This window comes from Acipenser ruthenus, chromosome 40 (genome assembly GCF_902713425.1).
Source record: "Acipenser ruthenus chromosome 40, fAciRut3.2 maternal haplotype, whole genome shotgun sequence".
Classification (NCBI taxonomy): Eukaryota; Metazoa; Chordata; class Actinopteri; order Acipenseriformes; family Acipenseridae; genus Acipenser; species Acipenser ruthenus.
In genome coordinates this window covers 1,838,818-1,858,900 of record NC_081228.1, presented here as the reverse complement: position 1 = coordinate 1,858,900, position 20,083 = coordinate 1,838,818, and the positions used below count along the sequence as shown (strand labels likewise).

General features: G+C 37.0%; 1 protein-coding gene across 1 annotated transcript; it reads right to left on the bottom strand.

Moving 5' to 3' along the window:
• Nucleotides 1-6,627: 6,627 nt before the first annotated feature.
• On the bottom strand, nucleotides 6,628-13,175 carry LOC131708106 (POU class 2 homeobox associating factor 3-like). The gene is made up of 5 exons (XM_059010241.1): nucleotides 13,005-13,175; nucleotides 10,415-10,518; nucleotides 9,181-9,235; nucleotides 7,650-7,888; nucleotides 6,628-7,294 (listed from the first exon to the last, which is right to left on the bottom strand). Exons 1-5 carry the CDS (start codon nucleotides 13,009-13,011, stop codon nucleotides 6,956-6,958), a joined length of 744 nt encoding a protein of 247 aa, XP_058866224.1. The 5' UTR covers nucleotides 13,012-13,175; the 3' UTR covers nucleotides 6,628-6,955.
• Between the last annotated feature and the right edge of the window lie 6,908 nt (nucleotides 13,176-20,083).

The following is a 20,083-nucleotide window of genomic DNA, read 5'->3' as shown; positions in this document are numbered from 1 at the left end:
TTGATTTAATTCTTTATATATATATATATATATATATATATATATATATATATATATATATATATATATATATACAGCAGTGTGCACACTTATTAGAACACCTGAAGATTTGTCATTTATATCCTTTATATACCTACCTGCATGAAAAACCTCAGGGTGTGAGAATTTCAATGTTCTGTCAGTAATCGGTCATATAGAAGCAATAGGTGCTCATGCGTGAAAATGTTACACCATCTTTAACAACTCCTAAAAAGGTCTCATACATTTTACCATTCGTGGCTCTAGTCTATGTGTTCCTTTTCTCTGACTATTTGAAATGAATTGCATGTGTGGTCTATTAAAGACTTCAGTTAATTTTAGACAATAACTAATTTGCCTATTTTGACAATTTTCCAAGATTTTTAGTTCCAGTGGCTTGATTTCATATGCACAACAAATCAAAACTACAGAAGCAGGTGGGCGTTCTAATACATTTGCACACTTCTCTCTCTCTCTGTCTCTCAGATGGTTAAAAGACAAATGATCTCACAAGTAAAACATTGCTAGAAAGGCATGCTAAAGTGAGCCTTGGCTATGAAATCATGTAAATCTTCATCTCCTTCTTTCAAGGAGTAAAACGCCAGTAAATAGTTTTACAGTGAGTTTCATACATTTCAGCAAATCAAGGTGAACTGTCCAAAATGCATTCTATTATTTCCAAAAACTGTCAAAACACATGCCAAAAGTAGATTATATATTTGCTTAGTTAGATAATGGAGTGTCCTTAGGTTACTTTTTATTATACCAAGCACCTAGTAAGAATTTTATTTGAATAAATTCAGTTAATATAAAAATTGGCCAACATCAAATGATCTTAATTATAGGGCTGGGCTTTTTATAGGGCTGGGCTTTTTTTTACAGCAGCATCAACGCCAGCAACAGCAGGAATACGATTTCTGCCTCTCTCGTCCATCTTGGTCCTCAACTATTAATGCCCCCTAGCCTTGCGTTACCACAAAAAAAAGAGTTCCTTTTCAAATCCCACATGCTGTGACATTCTTCTGAATAAACACTGAGGGTCAGGAGAATGACACAGAAAAAAACACAGAGAGTCAGGGGAATGGCTTGGAAATAAACACTGCAACGGAACACAGCACTGAACTGTTTAAACTGTAACGACTCCTTTCTAAGATAACAGATTTTATGTTACACTGGAGACCTAACATGGCATATTAAAATGAACATTTACAAGTAAATGATATGTTATTTGATAAACGGGCGATAAGGCCAGTGCCGATTGTAAATGTCAGCCTACAAACACCTGCTTCTGTATGTAAATTGTGCTGATTCTTAGAAATCTGGTGTATGTGGTGAGTGGATAAGGATTCAATGGCATCTGTTCAGAGATTCAAGGGAAGTGGGTCATTATCATCAGGGATTATGTTGTTTAATTCCCAAATAAGAGTGATTATTGGTTGTCATAGCATTAGCTGTTAACAACTGCCAGCGTTCTGACGTATTAATAAATGTTTTCATGGTGCGTTAATGATTACTTTTTATATGGTAACCGTTTTTTAAGTTAGAAAAAAGGGTCAACATGATCTCACCGGTAAAACAGCTTAACAACAATTAAAAGCATGTTAAAGGTACATTTAGAGACCTTGGCAAAAATGTAATATTGATATTTAAATAATAAGAAAAAAATACAACCACGTTATATTGTCAACTATAGGGCAGTGTTTGTGCATTCATATTCACTAGACAGGGCAATGAGGAGACAGGAGTGGTGCTGTATGATTAGCCCTAGGGGCCCCGTTCTGGTGGAGCCACACCTAAAATTAACCCTTCGAGGCAGGGAGGATAGTACACCAGAGGGGAGAGGCGCAGGAGTAAGAACAAAAAGCATACGGTCGTGCGCTAAGTTATTAGACCACCTCAAGATTTACCATTTACATCCTTTATACCTTTATATACCAACCTGCATATACTCGTGTGAAAATGTTAGACCGCTGTGTGCTTTAATTAGGCATCTTAAACAACTTTTAAAAAGTCTCATGTGTTTCACCATGTGTGGCTAAGTGTTCCTTTTGTCTTACTATTAAAGTCATCAATTAAATCAGACTCACTAAACACTTTAAAACAGAATCACTTTCCAAGATTTTCAATGACAGTGGTCTGATTTGACATGCACAACAAATCAAAACTACAAAAGCAACGGAGTGTTCTAATACATTTGTACACGACTGTACCTCAGAGTTCAAACAGGGGTAAGGGGATAGAAAATATCTCTGCCTGAGATCACCAAACCTACAGTTATTCAATATTTGATAGCACTGACAGCGACGGATTTCCTTTACATTTTGGATGAACAACTCTGTTTAATGTGTGGAAAGCTGATGCTGAAATTGAGCAGGCTGAGGCGTTACTGTGTGAAACTGCTCAATGGCAGCTGTCAGCAGTTTCTTAAAAGATCATTTCTGTGAAATGAAGTGATGATTGCTGTGCAATCTTTTTCTTCTAAATAACTGAAGAGTGAATGTCAGATGTTACATGAATAAAAGCACTCTGGGCAGCTGCAGTGAGGGACCCTTTGTTCATAGGTTTGCTTCTGCTTGGTTTATCACATGCACTTTAACAATGCAGGGCCTGAACTTGTGTTAGTTTACTCCTGTGCATTCTGTTACAATTACAAACCTCTCTAAATGTATTCTTTTTTTTTTTAAAGAATGTCATGACGGTGTGCATGTGCCGTGCTCCTCCTTGCTGGTGAATCGCTTCCAGGTTTTATGTACTCGTATTACTGAGAGAACATCCTATTTATGAAAATAAATGAGTAAAAACGGTCCAAAGCTGTGTCATATGTCTTTTTGTCACATTGTTATGGTTTGATGCATTTGTGTTGTGCACTGCATTAGGTGTATTAGTATGTGGAAAGAAAGCAGGTATAACCCTAAATTAAACAGCTGAATTTGGAGAATTACTTTCCCCTGGGATGTGGGGTATGAACTACAGTCTGAACAAGGATATGGCAAGCTGCTGCTTGCCCAACAGCACTATGCATTGTACAGTATATCCTGTATAGGTATAGTTTGACTTACAGACAGCATTTTAATCTCCTCTTGCTCTCCACAAGACAGGACTTGTGTGTGGAGCTGTTCAGGGTCATAGGTCACAGAATTCAGCAGCACACTTTCCTGCCTGGAGTCATGTAGGTTCAAGCTGATAAGCATTTTGCCACTCCTTAACTCTCCTGGTGAATCATTCACTAAATGCAGGGGAATTCTGTTAGTAGGGTTCTGCAGTAAGGAAGTTTGAACCAAGCCGTCCTTCTGTGCATCTTCACTGTAACATTAATGTTTTTACTGTGCTAATATATACAGAAAAGACCCCTCCCTCACCCAGCTTTTCCATTGTAAACCCATTCAAAAGGGGAATTCCAAGATAACAGCACACATGATTAGAAGGAAGGACAGCTGTGGGGTATTGAATTGCATTGAATACAGCCATAAGTAATTTCAGATAGTCTGAATCAGATGGAAACAATGTCACATTAAAGTTAGCCTTACTGTTTAACTATTCCTATTTAACTATAAATTATACAAAATATAGTATAGGGCGCTAAGATAGAAGCTTACATATATATATATATATATATATATATATATATATATATATATATATATATATATATATATATATATCTTAGACAGTATGTTATACTATGTTTTTTTATAATGTGTAGTTAAATAAAATGATTTTAAATTGTGTCTGTTCTTAATGTGATAATGTGTCATCATCTAATATCTGATTCATTCTGTTTGGCATTTCAGACAACCACATCACTTCAATTATAATGTATCCTAATTTGGCCAGAAATAAAAAAAAGGACATTTCTTTTGTGTTAAGTTTTTTTTTTTTTTTTTTTTTGTATATCTTTGAGGTTTTTAAAGGAATCACTTGTAGCCATCAGCCTGCCTTCAGGGCTACTCTGGGGCTGATGGGATCTGGAGTTTTTTGATGACAATACACGTGACACACAGAATGAAAGGGTTCATTTACAAAACAGTAACCTTGGGAGGGTAGCGCCAACGCAAACAGTCAGTGTGGAGGTCTTGGATCAAATTAGAATAGTCAATGAAACTCCACAGACAGATAGTAAGATAGCATATAGAATACTGTCCCAAAACACAATTGTTTTTTTCTAGTTTAGTCATTAAATACTATAGTATATTTCAGTGGATTTGGCTGGTGGTGCAGTTTTCACTTTAAATTGTGATAGATATATATAGATATATAGATATATATAGATATATATAGATATATAGATATATAGATATATGGTGTGTGTGCTGCTTTCTAAAGTCATATTTCAGTGTTCCAAATAATAACTCACTTTCTTGTGTTACAGTACACACCTAGATTTGCAAATATTATTCACATTAGCAAAATCATGCAAAGTCCCCTTTTTGTGTGCAAGATGTGTTACCCATGCTAGACCAGACCTGCTTATTTCATTCATTCCATTCCTTGTGTTAAACATGATCTGATCTCCAATCCACTTTTGATATGCAGACACAGGATATAGAAACCTATAAAGAATCGGGGTGCTGTAGTTTTTACATATTTTCGAATGCTGTTGTCTTTGAAGTCTGCATCGTCTTTCTCAATATTCCAGTGGTTACCCAACTGATTTTAAAGTTGCCGTAATAAGTCATAAGGTCCTTCATGAATTTGGGCCATCCTATCTCCAAGAACTACTAAAGCCCTGGGTCACATGTGTGTCTCTCGTGTTGCCTTGCAGTTTGAGGTGGTCACACGAGAGACAGGCATGCAGGCGACAAGCTGGCAACGCACAGGCAACAACGTAACGCAAACCAATCACAATGCATGCTGCTTTAACAGCAATGTTAGACGAGGAAGAGGAGGAGAGTAGAAAAAAAAGAAAGTTGTGGGTTCGGCTCTGGTTTATGAGATGCTGAAAGACAAACCTTATGACATTTGTTTCAACAGCACTGCAAGCAGATGTTTGCACAAAATGCTAGCAGAAACATGTAGCGCTATAAATGCCAAACTCAGCCAAAAAAAAAAAAAAAAAAAAGGCTTTTGTGTGTGTGATAAGATCTTCAGTTCATTCAGGGTGTGTCGGGGCCTGTGGGACTAAATGGTCTGCCAATCCTACAGCTTAGTATGATTTATAGCACTGAAGCCCATAGAAAACATAATGTTCATACACTATTCCTGAGAGTTTCCACAAAATGCCTGCTGCAGGTAGAAGCAATGGGGGTTGCTGAGATGGCCGCTTGGAGCTATTCCTCCCAGATTTTAATTTCCATCTTAAATAGTTTATCAGTTAAACAGATTGCATGCAGGTGTTAAGTGAAAAAACAAATTGGCTTGCAGTTGCCAAACGTAGGCTGAGTAATTTCCTAGCTGGCATGCACTGGGAACTGTGCATATGCCTTTTATTTAAAAGGACTCATACCAATGACAATATGTCAAGTCAAGTAATGACATATGATAGCCGTACCTGTATCTTGTAGGCCCCCACTGTTGGCACAACAAGCGTGTAGAAATGAAGGAATAAACAAGTGTGGGAGAGTTTCTTGTAGTATTATATTTTGGTATTGATTGATGTTTCTTAAGCCCAGGAGAGGTCAGAGCTGTTATCCATGGCTTTGCCACTTGAATGGGTGAAAATCAGCTTGTATCTTACACAGCACCTTACAGTGTATTGCATTAACACTATTTAAGAACAATACATTAACAGTATAGGCTCATTTTAATGTGACGTCCTTTCCACCTTAATACAAGTGGGCTCTTACAAATACAAAATGCAGATGGTTGTATCACATCAGTATCAAGGGCCCACTTCATATTATATAAAGATGTGGAAATATAGCAAGTAAACAGAAGGAGGTTAAACAATACATTTCTTCTTCTTCTTCTTCTTCTTCTTCTTCTTCTTCTTCTTCTTCTTCTTCTTCTTCTTCTTCTTCTTCTTCTTCTTCTTCAGTAACTAAGGAGGGTTGATATGAAATCTTGCATGCCTATGGGGTCTGGTGTGAATTGGGGAAAGCCTTCTGCTGTCCTTATTTCCATTGCATTTCTTTCTCAGTGACAATGTTTCTTTGACTCATACTATTTAGGGTCCCTCTGGTGGTTGGTTTAACACTAAGCCCCAATGGATTTGAACCAAGCCCTGTTTAGCGTGGTGGATTTGTTATCAGCCCTTGGACTGGAAGATTAAGGGATCCAGTTACATGCGCGTCTCTCGTGTTGCCTTGCAGTTTGAGGTGGTCACACGAGAGACAGGCATGCAGGCGACAAGCTGGCAACGCACAGGCAACAACGTAACGCAAACCAATCACAATGCACATCTTTGTGACGTGATGTATGGTGCTGGCCATGGCACTCACCATTGCACCAGTGAAGAACACATGCCATGCCTCAGTCATTGTGAACTGATACCGGAAATACCACAAACTGATCAATACACACAGCAGGCCTATTAGAAAATGGGAGGAGAATCTTGAGATGTTAAATTAGCAGATCTGAATGTGTAAAATAGGCAATACATACCTGCTGCTCTCCTATAATAACAGGTTTCAATTTGGGACGCTGCAACTTTAAAGACATACACAATATATATATAAAAAAAATGTTTTATAGGATTTTATTATTATTATTGTTGTTCATGATAAAAACAAAACAAAAATATATGTACAAATGTGTTCAAAATTGAAAAATATACAAGATTAAAAAAAAAAACCCACAGGACATAAAAACATAACATTTGCTCAACGGTCAACATCCATTCACTTCAATGGGGACAAGCGGTTCATGGTGCGGTCATTCTTAAGCCGCGTTCGTTACATCGGCACTCCAAACATGACGTAATTGTTCCTGACAGTCTTGATTTCTATTGGCAGTACAGGTACGACCACAGCCACACAACTATAACCCGTATTTAACAGCTTTAAAGGTAGCACATATCCCAGTTGTTCGGTTCTCGCCTAATAAAGCTCTCTTCTGTCATGGCGGAGGAATATAAGCAGTCGGAGGTGGAGTATGGGATGTATTCAGGAAGCTGATTCATGTGGGCTTGGGGACTGGGAGCCTGCGACAAGCAGCAGCCGTATGGAAGCGTGCAGTGGTGGGAGTGGCAATCTTCTGGGATCGAACCGTAGTGCCGCGGGTCCACGTGGGTGGGGGAGCCGTAACTCGACGATGCGGACGAGTAACTCTGCGGAGGTGAATAACTGCTGTAATCCACCGGGCTGGATACATTGGAAGAGTCAGATATAGAACTGGGTGCCTGGACAATAGAAAGGTGGAATTAATTATGATTATGCAAAAAAAAAACCCCGACAATAACAGTATTTCGAACGTACAAATTATTATTATTATTATTATTATTATTATTATTATTATTATTATTATTATTATTATTATTGAAAACGTGTTCTTAAACACCTTTTGACGTGTTTTCTTTATACTAAACTGCAGGTAGACAGAGAGAAACGTATTATTATTCTTTCAATTCAAAGTGTATCCCTGTCTACCTTCAAACGTCATACATACGTTGATCAGACAACATGATTCCAGTATATGTGATCTATTCATGAACGCATACACCCGAATGAATGGGATATTCTAGACTTTATGCTTACCATTGCTGAGTTGTAATGGTCAGCTCCTTGCTGGTAGTTTCCATAGGAGCCGTGCTGGGCGATTGGCATAGGATACAGTGCGCTTGCCGTGTAATTGTCTGGTTGCATGAGCATATCCATAATCTGCTGGTTTTCCAAAGCATTAGACACCATCTGCTCGTATGAAAAGTTGTCCGTATACTGGCCGGGCTGGAAACAGTTGGTCTCAGCTGTGTTTGCAGGGGCTGTGTAATATGGAGCTACCAAATGAAGAAGACATTTAAATTAGTACCGACTTCACAAGTGATGTCATGAGATCTCCAGCCAACAGTAAAATCACATTTGAATACACGTTTATAAAGGGGGGTTATGACTAAACAGAAAAAGAGAATAGTTTATCAATCGATTCTTCTGTCTCTCCTTGTAAAAAACAATCCACACATTCTTCCCAGCTGAAGGGCGAGGAAACTTGTAATGTAAGTTTTTTTTATTGTTTTGGTTTTATTTATTTTTTTGTTTCAACATAAATGTACTTTGGCAGCAGTGTTTGAATACTTGGTTCTCTGAGAGCATCAAATAAGACCTTGTTACAGATAAAAAGGACTTTAGCTGGAAAGTCTCAAAAAATGATTTATTTTCTTTGTAGAAATCGTTACATTTTGATAAAGCTTATAAAAACGGGTTTTAACTTGTACCAGGATTCCAACACACACCAGCATTGTATAGTTAGATGTGCAAACCCTGATGCAAACACCCTACACTTAAAATAGTTTTTCTGACACTGTTACTCAATTCTTGCAGCAGTGAAGAACTGTATAAGTCTTTCAAATAAATGAACCCTGTTATTAAGTCAGTTTGATAATGTGTGGCCTTTTTTCTTTTATTGCATTGTCAGTATTGATCTAAAATCGAATGGTACAATATTTCAGGTATGTTTTAAATGTAATAATGGCATACACATTATTTTTTGTCATTTTATTTTATTATATTTTATTTTATAAGGGGCATATAGGGTAGAACTACTAAATTGAATTACTATATATATATATATATATATATATATATATATATATATATATATATATATATATATATATATACCTGCTAATGGTATATACCTGCTGGGAATTAAATGTACTTAACTCAGTCTTGGCCAATTTTTTAAACAAATTCATTTTATTTAATCCCTACTTTATTTATTCCAAGAAAGTGCTTTGCCATGTAACTGTGAACTTGCTCAATATTCAAAATGCCGACCTATAAAATGGGCGGATTCTAATGAAACAAAGGAAGATTGGCACCGACCAGGGTACCAAAAAGATTCGATGATTCTAGGCCTATTGAAAAGAAAGCGATTTCTAACTTCCAAAAGAACGCATCTAATCTCTGATCTTGAGCTGAGACAGCTTTATTTTAAACAAGCCAGGATCTGATCCGTTCTCAAAACTCATCTGCATTGGACCTAGGGGTTTCAGGGTCTGTGATTTGAATATGAAACCAACTCTAAGGAGAGCCACGTGAAAAAAGGGTCATCGGTGAATTTTCAACCTACCAGCAAAGGATGTGTGACTTGGAAACTGTACGCTGTTATCGGTACTTTGATATATCTGCCAAAAAGAAAGAAAGAAAGAAAATGGTTAAAATAAAACAGGCTCACACAACCATGAAGCCTTAACATGAATTGAACTGTTTTTATTATTATTTCTTATCGGGTAAGTTGATGCTTCTTCTGTTAATAAGCTCTTTACGAATCTGAAATGAATGAATAATGATCACCGGTACACCGTCTTGTGAAATAATTATACAAGTGATGTGTGATTGTAGTAAAAAAATAATGACCGCTGCGCACTTCCAGAAAACACATCTTGGATTATTAGAAAGTGCGGCTTCTTCCGGATCAGCTGTTTTGAGTTTGTTGGAGAGGGGCCAGTGTTACCTTACATCTCCATACAGCACCACTAACGGGTATTAGCTAGGGGGTTGTTTTATTTCTCTATGTGCCTATTATTGCAAAACGAGGATACACATGAATAAACTATTAAATAGGCATGCTTCCCAGATTTCAAACACCCTTGTTTATTTTATTTTTATTTTTTTTACCGTGTTGGCTTAGAATGAATAGAACCATAGTCCATGCCTGTGCGTTCAGACATGTCCGAACTCAACGGGGACGTGTATGCTTACACGGGAGCTGTTTTGACACGGGTTACTGCGCAAACGATACCCCTCGGGTGCGAACCAAAACACGCACTGGGAAATCTTATCAGAGTTGACGAAGCGTTTAAAACAATGCAGTTTCCTTGTTGAGCGGATTTGGGTGTTGAGGGGTCATAACGTTTTTACAAGAATGGAATGTTATTTTGTTGAAACTTTTCATAAACTATGTTATTTTTTACAGTATATTGCTGCATAGCATGGTGGAATGAGTGGAATATAAAAGTTTATCCAAGGAAATAAATAGCTTTCATTGGACACGGGGGGGGGGGGGGGGGGGGTGGTGGTGTTGGTCTTAAAATGTTTTTATTAAAAAAAAAAAGTGTTGCAGACTGCTTCTGTGCTGCATTTTTTTGTCAGTTTTATTTCTGTAGCATTTCACAACTGTGTCTACAATATTACACATCTCCTATACGGCTTTTCTATAATACATGACTTCATTATATCACTGGTTACTGCAGTTTGCACTCCCAATGTATTGCACCTTGGGGCACGGGTGCTGTTTTCTACTTGGCCTGCAGGGGGGAGGGGGGGGGGGGGGGGAGAGTTAATGACAGCTTGAGTTGTCTTACCTGCGTTGCTCTTTCGGCTGCCTGAAGCGCCCTCCTCTGTTGTAGTAATTCTTTCACAGTAGTCTTGACTCTCACTCCCTGGTAAACCTTGGTCTTATTTATTCCTATTAAAATAAATAAATAAATAAATAAAAAATAAATAACACACCAATTGAAACAGACACGTGAAAAGCGATACACATTTACGAACCTGTAGCGCGCTTTTAGGAGTAAGAGGTCGTTGCTGTTTAATATTAAAATACAGTGATATAAATCACAAGGTATTATCAATGGGATTGTCATGTTCTATGTGTTGGTAACAGATAACTTAGGTTTAGGTGGGGTGATCGGGGTAATATAGTTTTTATAAGGTATACACCAGATTGCATTTGTTATGACATTTGCATTTTTTAAAAATTGCATTTGTCCAGTTGGAAGCGTTTTTACGCGCGTAAAATCTTTAAATATATGGGCGCTCCACTCATACTTGTGAATACAAGTGTGCAGCTGTCTGATTCTTTATATGGGTTTTCATGACGTCACTAAACTGTGTACACATTTCTCAGCAAACCAGATATAACCAGAACCACCTAAATCCAATGACGCTACCCTCACTACTACTAATACAGAATGTTTGGTAAAGATAAAACGAGATAATGCGCAGATATTTCTTCTGTTAAAATGGCCTCTGGTTCTTGAATGTCATTTGCCATTTTACTTCTAATGGGTTTCAATAGGTCCGCCCATAGATTGCTGAATACTCTGTACAAATGTAACAATTTAACTATTTTCCATCTAAATTAGTACAATGTGACTAGATACACGACACACGTGCACATATACCACTTGCATATTCTACTTTTAGGAGATAATGTTAAAACAGACTGCCTAAATGCACCCAAATAAGAATAAATATATCTTTTTTCAAGCTAGGGCGGCAGTGAAGAGGTTAAAGGTTCAGATTACAGAACTGCATTTTACTTGAAGACAGACGCTGTGTGGAAGCGCCATTAGTACATTTTAGACAAAAGTATTTTTTTATTGTTTTTGACAAAATAATGCTAGGAAAATTGATGAAATGTATTGTTGCCTCAAACGCTGGTGTTTAAGTCACCTGGTTATAATTTTTGGGTTGAACTCCAAAAGGCACATAACGAAATTACCAGGACGAGAACAAAACTTGCGGATTTACAGCTAAAGAAAAACATGTTGCTTGAACCGGGGATCTTAACGATCACGATAGATGTAACTGTGTAATAGAAGTAAGCGACAGAGCGAAGATGTAAGTAATGTTTTAAGTACCAAAAACAAATAAGAAAACACAACACTTATTGTTTAAATGCGTTGTTATTAACTAAGAAAGAGAATAGCCTACGTAAGCAGTTTTGGTATAAAGCACATTTAAGGCTTCTGAATGCAGTTATATTACGTGGCTGTGGCGAATTTGTGCATTTAACAAAACAAATAAAAACTATGGTGTATTTTGCATGAAATGATTAAACCTTGGAGTGCGTAAAAGTAAGTATAGTTTAGGCGCCCAGCCAACCTAGAGAACGTACTAAAATGCCTTTTAAGAGCCTTCTACTGTGATTTTGAGAACTGGGACCTTATCGTATTTGAATACTCCGAGAGTGTGCAAATTAGGGTTTGTTTGTTTATTTGTTATAGCGACCCAGGTAGAATACTTCCTAAAATGTTTCTCTTACAAACAACGCCACACCTTGGCTAGAAAAATAAAAGGCATCTAGTAACTGCTGTATTTTAAAACCAAACAAAAAACAATGTATTATAGGCTATTACCGGTAATAAATAAATAAATAAATAAATAAAAAGTGTAATGTGAAAGTAGAAAAACGCCAGCACGGACCTAATAAATATTCATATATTAAGATGTCTGCGTTATTTAGTAGGGTTTTAAAAAGTTGGCGCATTGAAAGATACGCCCTGTTTCAACGGCCACGCTTAATCATCACCCACAAAGCTTATGCTCCTGTCCTTACTGTAAATTACGTCTGTATATAGTTTTTTTTTTCTGTAACGAACAGAAACGTAATATACATTTATTTTTTTCTAAAATCATTAACTGTACCCCCCAACCACTATTACGGTCACGTGTTTATTTTCCGATCACTATTTGCCTTTCATAATCGAATGCATTTTACAAAATGTTACAAAAATATATATATATATATCAACAAATGCTTACTAAAAAACAACTGAAGACCCGAGGACAGAAAGCGCTGTAAGCGCACCTGAGTTTGAAAGTTAGTTAACATAAGCGTGCTTCACCTAAGGAAGTGTACGTTCTTTGAATGGAAACGCTGGTTCAGATTATACCCGCCACACGCACATGTTTATTTTACCGGTAAAAGTGTCAAAACTGCTTTCCTTGTACATGTGTAAAGTTATAGAAGAAGAAGAAAAAAATACTTGTATGTGTTAACCGTAGTTTTCTTTTTTTCTCTCTGTGGAAAAATAGTTAACAGCAACTGTGATGGATTCCATGCCATTAACTAACATCCTTGCATTTTATATCTTGCAGGTAAATGAAAAGGACGATTGGAAGAAACAACCAAAAGCACCAAATTAAATAAATAAACAATAAACTTACCAGACATGTTGGGAGACGTGAAAAAATAAACGCTGAAAATCTTCACAAATTGTTGCTAGGAAAGGCTCAGCCAAGCGCTTCTAAGTTCAATATATGGAATTAAATATTTGCAAAAGTGACTGAAAATCTCAAGTTAGTCTGAGATCAGGCTGAGGGCATAGAATAATATTGTATTACAGCTTGTAAAATATAAGTTTGACTTTTTCTCCTCACATGCCAACTATTTAAAACCTCCAGAACCCAATGATTTGACGATCAATGATTGCGCTATACTTTCAATTTGAATATTCAAAGGCTCTACAAAAAGAGGTATCATTCAGTGGTACACAGTGCATCAATACCTAGGAGAAGGTCCCTTGTAATAGGGTTTGATGCAAATTGACCCTCAGACCCTAAACAAGGTGACATTTTAATCATTTTATCCGCCTTTTGAAACGGATGCATTATGTCCCCTAAGAAGGTTCGCAATTTCCATGTTACAGACAAGTGCCACGTCCAAATACTTCCAAATTGTACACACAGCATCTTAACATGATTTTGTAATATGAGGTGTCGGTTTGATGTTCATATTTGATCATTTTAGCAGCATTTTTCACTTTTTTTAATAAAACTTGATAGTTTGTGGGCGTGGCATGATGCTGCCTCTATCCTCGCGACCACATGCTAACAGCATTCACAGCTTGCAAGCCTTCTATGAAATCACAGCGGCGTTGATCATCTTATATCTCGTATTCGTGAATTAACTATTCGGATGATTTTAATAAAGTTGTATTGAGCAGTTGTAACACACCCATGTTAATCATTCTACCCCATGTACCTGCTGGAAGATGTTGAGCATCTTTTTAATGAGCTTTGCTATTACGAAACTACTTGGAAACAACTGTATTTCATAACATTTGAATTTAATTAATTAAATGTTATGCCTTTTAAGAACTGGGGGGGGGGGTTGGGGGGGGGGGGGGGGGGGGGGGGTATGTTGATATATTATATATTATATATTTCCAGTTCCTATTCGTATATCAACATAAAATGTGTGTTTTAAAGAAACGTTTTGGACAATATTATTATTTATTAATCTGGCAGGCGCCTTGATCCAATATCTTTATATAGCGCCTTTCGTAGTGGACCACCATCACAATGCGCTTTACAGGGGGAGGCTGTGAACGATGCATGCAGAGTCACTTACAATAGGACATCGACCGCAGGATGGAGCACAAGGAGGTTAGGTGATTTGGTCAGGGTCACACAGTGAGGCAGTCAGTGGCAGAGGTGGGATTTGAACCCTTGACCTTCTCGTTACAAGCCCATTGGACTTTAACCACTGGACCACACTGCCTCCTTAAGAGCCTTATACTCGTGGCTCAAAACGCTTTTAAATCCAGACCGTCGAAAGTACCCATTCAAATGAGTGTGTGTGTCTCAATGGGGTATGTGCATGCTCTCTCTTTCGAGTTTGTCTTGTACGTTTCATCGACGAACTGACGTCTTTTCCCATACCATGCTAAAGTTCCAGTCAAGCGATCTCTACATCAATTACCCATCCCTATCTCCTATCTTTTGTTTTAATTTATTTTTTTAAATGTATTTTTCTCCAATACACACAACAGTTTTACACTTGATTCAATCTCAATTGTAATGTTAGTATTGCATCATTCTTGCCATTATATTAATTATTATTATTTATTTCTTAGCAGACGCCCTTATTCAGGGCGACTTACAATTGTTACAAGATACCACATTATTTTTACATACAGTTACCCATTTATACAGTTGGGTTTTTACTGGAACAGTCGAGGTAAAGTACCTTGCTCAAGGGTACAACAGCAGTGTCCCCCACCTGGGATTGAACCCACGACCCTCCAGTCAAGAGTCCAGAGCCCTAACCACTACTCCATACTACTTTCTATGACCCAAATCAAGATATATTTGAACAAATAACAATGTTACATGCAGCAAGTGTGCATTTAAGTGATATTATTATTATTATTATTATTATTATTATTATTATTATTATTATTATTACATGTAAATGTTGGTTAGGTTATGTAGATAACTGTATCCCATCCCCGAATTGTAAACATGTGAGTATCATTTTGACTTTTCGAAGCATCTTTGCAGCTTACAGTAGGACTTCTTGCCTAGAAACAGTCAGTATACATTCATTTTCATCAGCCGGATTGAACGGCTTTACCTGTGTTTCATTAGGTGTCGGAAACAAATACGCAAATCATTTATACAACACGTGCAATTTGAAAAATCTATATAAAGCATTTGAAAGAAAAGTTGAACAGAACATTCCTAACCTCAAAAACAAAAATCCTTCCAAAAAGTTATTTTGGAATCAGTTACTTTAAGCTACGAAAACACGCGGTTGTTATGGAGCATGGTACCCGTGCCCGACCTGGTTAAAACAGTTTAATTATTAAGTACGGTGCTAAGGTTAAAAGGTAAAACATTTCTACATCGCTTGAGGGCATTGCCATCCTATACATGAAAACTCTGCGGGGTTTGTTAGACATCGTTCGTCTAATCCTAAATAAAATACAATAAGATGGGAAACATACAGACATGCAATTCGTACTGGGGTAAACAACCCGATTTTACATGTATTTTTTTTTTTTTTAAATAACATAAAACAGCACATATAACTCAAAGAACCACTCCCTCGGGCACTGTGTTGCTCTGTTCGAGGAAACAACTAACAAAGTAAAATCATTTTCTGAGGAAACACCGCCATCTGCTGTCAAAATGCTGCTAGAAGCTTTAGCCAAAATAATCATAAAAAAAAAAATCGTTTGATTTTCATAATAATTTTGGCTTCATCCATTATGGAGGCCATAAAATACCTCAACCGTTGGATCAATATTAATTTAAAAAGTGTGTCTTAACTGATACCAGGTGTAATGGGTTAGGAGCCTAATCTATGACATGCAAAGTTTTCAAACTGGCTTTGATTAGGGGGCTCATCAACAGATCAAGGGTTTCACCGGATGGTGCCTCGTCTGCTGTGGTGCGGCAGTGCGGGCTGAAACGATAGCGAATGACTGTTACTGCAGTTTGACAGCTAATTTATTTGTGTTTGCATTGAATGAGGACCAGTAGTCATCTGGGATCACGTCGTTAATATATATTCTTAGTTAATAATATTCTTAGCTATTAGTTAATAATATTCTTAGTTATGGCCTCTGTGCACTTCGCTATATATTGTTGACAAGCCAGTTTGTGTACATTCCCCAAAGCACAACTGTGAGAGGAAGCTTTAGCTGTGGAGACATTTTGTGAGCCAGAAGTGGATATTCGTGCAGGAGTTTAACGACACCTCTGAGCACGGTTACAGGCAAGCCAGGGATTTAAACAAAGGATTGCATTTTAATACACCTTTCATTGAGTCGAATGAAACCTGCTGAATAATGTTACGTTAACATATTGAATTACATACCGCGTTGTAGTTTTCCATAGTCTTAACGAAAAACTGAAGAAGAAAAAAAAGCAAAATGTGACATTTTTACATCTAACATGAAATACTGTACAACTATTGTGGCTTCACATAGACTTTTCAGATATCATTTTGTAGTTCCTTTGATTACATGATGTTAAATAAAAGATCTAAATTATCTTCATATCGTTATTTTATTTTGTATTAAATGCCTCAGTCCTAAAATTCTAGGTGATGCAAAACTTTTGGCCACAGTAATTCTTTTTATAGCCTACTGATAATATTTTACCAGGAATGTCTACAGTGCTTAGGCCTACGCTTGTCACTGTACCGGGCTGCACCTGGAAGTGTATGCATTCTTAGGAAATGTAATCGGTTGATTATTTAATTAGACACGGGTGTTGAGCTGCTGGTTAAGCTGGTATAAAGTGAGCTGTTGAAAGCATCGCTGCTTTGGGTCAGCAAACTAAAATGATATCGTACCTTCATGGCGGTTCGTGGATTGGTATTTATAGGAGACGGTCGGTTATATATTTGCATGCTATAGCAATTTAATTTTTTTTTTAATTACCATAATGCTCCACGAATCGGAAACACGTCTTAAATAATAAACAAAAAGTTTCCATTTCAAATCTTTTTTTCATTTTTTGCTGTGTAGCAAAAACTAGTAACGTGCACTTCGTTAACATTGTCGAGTGTTTATTTCTAATTCTGAGCATACATTTCACTGGGATCAAACCCCAGCCCACATAAGGTTTACATTACAGTTGTCTGCCGGCTTTTAGGAAGCAATCCATTTATTTATTTTGATATAGCCTATGGATAAAGGATGCCTTTACTATGGCATGCCTTCGACGTCTCTGCATCATGAAGGATTCTTATTGCACTATTGTCTGAGATTGAGTAGTGTGTCAGCTTTTATCTTCTTTTGTTAAAAAAAATAGGCAAATTAGGTAGTTGTCTGTTTTAGCAGCCTCTTTTGCAGAACAGATGAGTCCTTTGACGTCAGTGTTGCAGCTTGCTGCTCGTACAGTTGCCGTAACAGCCTCCTCGGCCGTTATGAGAGTGTGCACAGTCCTGTTTATTTAGCCATCCCCATTTGTTTGATAAAGCACACAGATGAATGAAGACGATACAGACGTTAGTTAGTTTGTCTCTGTAGCGCCTTTCTGGACATGCAAAGTGTTCTCGTGTGAATTAAAACCCTGGGTTTATAATATCCCTGTACCCACAATTTGGCCAAACCTAAGAAAATACATATTTATACCAAAGCAAAACAATTTTAAACATGTGTTTTTACCTCTGCACATAATGACATTGCTAGAGTGTGTTCGTCGGTATGGAACTCGCAATTCAGCAAAGTTGTTGGTTTTAACAGAAGTAATTAGAGAAGTTATTTCAATATATTTGTATTTTTTTTTCTTTTTTTCAGATTTACATGCATTTGTTTTTAGATTAACGTTATGCTTCAATCCAAGCTTCAATCCAGGACTAGCTAACATGCAAGTTTGACTGTGACCCGTAAAGTGTAGCATCCAGTCGGTTTGACATAAACAAATACAATAGCTGGGCTACAGCTCGATTCTAGAATATAATTCCACTGAGGGGTCCTGGGACACCATAAACCACAAGAGCAAGGTCTGACAGAACCAAGGGGTTGTAATAAGACATGACAACTGCTAAATATATTATTATTATTATTATTATTATTATTATTATTATTATTATTATTGTTGTTGTTGTTGTTGTTGTTGTTGTTGTTGTTGGTATATATTATTTGGTTTTTAAGGCTGGTTTCACAGACCCCGATTAGCACTAATCTCGTTGTACCTAATGTTATTTTAGGTAAAATACTCCAAGATTAGTACTAATCGGTTAAAGCAGCCAATTAAGTTGAATTAATTATTATACTTGTTAATTGATTGAGTAATACTTAATTATATCATCTTACCCCTTTAACTGAATAAAAATAACATTTCTATCCGTCTTATTAGCCCTGAAATCGCTAGTAGCCTGTGTATGTGTGTGCGTGCGTGCGTGGGTGTGCGTGCGTGCGTGTGTGTATGTATGTATGTATGTATGTATATGTATGTATGAATATATATATATATATATATATATATATATATATATATATATATATATATATATATATATATATATATATATATATATATATATAGTTTAATTGATAACACATTATGGAGTCCTCATTGAGATCAGTCGATTGAATGCGACGTTATCAAGCAAAAATCATCCCATAGTAATGGGCCAGTAGGTACCTACTAGCCTACTAACCCCTAAATCTACCCCCTACTCCTAAACCTAATGTCTGGCAACTAACCTAATCTCAACCTCTAAACCTAACTGTGTTATTATTAAAGTAATTTTTACTATTATTTCAACAACGCTTTTTAGCGCCCTCTAACGGCTACTACACCCGACGTCCATTCAAGCGCTTGATCTGGACCTGCTCTACCTGTTGGGTCTGGTGTCGTTGTTATAAATCAGCCACCCTTTTTAAGTCTGCCTGGGTTATAAACAAGAGAGAAATAATGCTGTAAAACCACCAGGGGGCGCTGTTGTATCTGGTTCATGTCAGTGTTCTTTGGTGTTTTGTACTCTGAAGCAGTGAATAGACATTCACAGACGTTGTTTATACTTAATGATAGTTCCAAAGTTCCAAATTTTTAAAAATGTATAATCAGTTAACACGCCACGTGTAGGAGTGTCTCTATGAGATACATCATTTTCTGGTCCTGTCATCCAAACTGTGCAACATGACATCTCTTAAACAAGAAGGGACCACCAACACAACACATACTAACTTCAAATATAATGCGGTGTTTATCCTTCTATACAGTGTATACACAATTACAGCAGGCCATGTGGATCCTCCAGTTTGTTAACATTCCCCAAAAGTGGGGTTAGCTTCCTCCTTCCTTGCTTGTCTTAACGACTCGAAGTATTGAGTGTGTCTTTTTCAATTAGCTAAAACATGCAGCCCTTAAAATGAATAACCATAATCATAGTCACATAAACATGGTCCTCATTTGACTGTATTTTTAAATGTATGTAGCAATTCTACTATTCAATCACTAATCACTCCTTGGGTAAAAACACCAGTTAGAATAATACAGGGTTAAATAGCGCTGCTATCTGCTACTGTTCAGATCATTAAAACATACGCCACTTCTTGATTATACAGCGGAGAGTTGACTTTATAAGTATACCTAATTGTATATATCTTGCATCAAGTACTATTTCTTTACAATGTATAGCGCAAGAACATCCAGACAGCTCCATGCATTAGTATGGTGTTAGTTACATCCCTGTACTCTAAATATACAAAGTGTACCCAACTGCACTTTAATTGCACATTTTCTTACGTTCTTACCTGGATTCTTACACATGCAATATTTATGCCTTAGCAGACACCATTATCGGATGCAATTTCCGGTCACAGTAAACGGGAAATGCTGATAACTGTAAGATATGACGTCGTTCGGGGCTCTAGCTGACTGCTCTTATCATGACATTATCAGATAGCGCAGCAGACAATGGTTCCCTTTCTTTTCTGTTTTATAGTATTGCTGTAAATAGGACAGACAGCCATTCATTAATTAGGTGCATGGCTACCACT

Excerpts from the sequence above, each read along its gene's own strand:
- LOC131708106 (XM_059010241.1), bottom strand. Across the intron at positions 9,236-10,414 it reads CAGCCGAAAGAGCAACGCAG|ATATATCAAAGTACCGATAA; the intron begins GTAAGACAACTC and ends TCTTTTTGGCAG. Across the intron at positions 7,295-7,649 it reads ACCATTACAACTCAGCAATG|GCACCCAGTTCTATATCTGA; the intron begins GTAAGCATAAAG and ends TCTATTGTCCAG.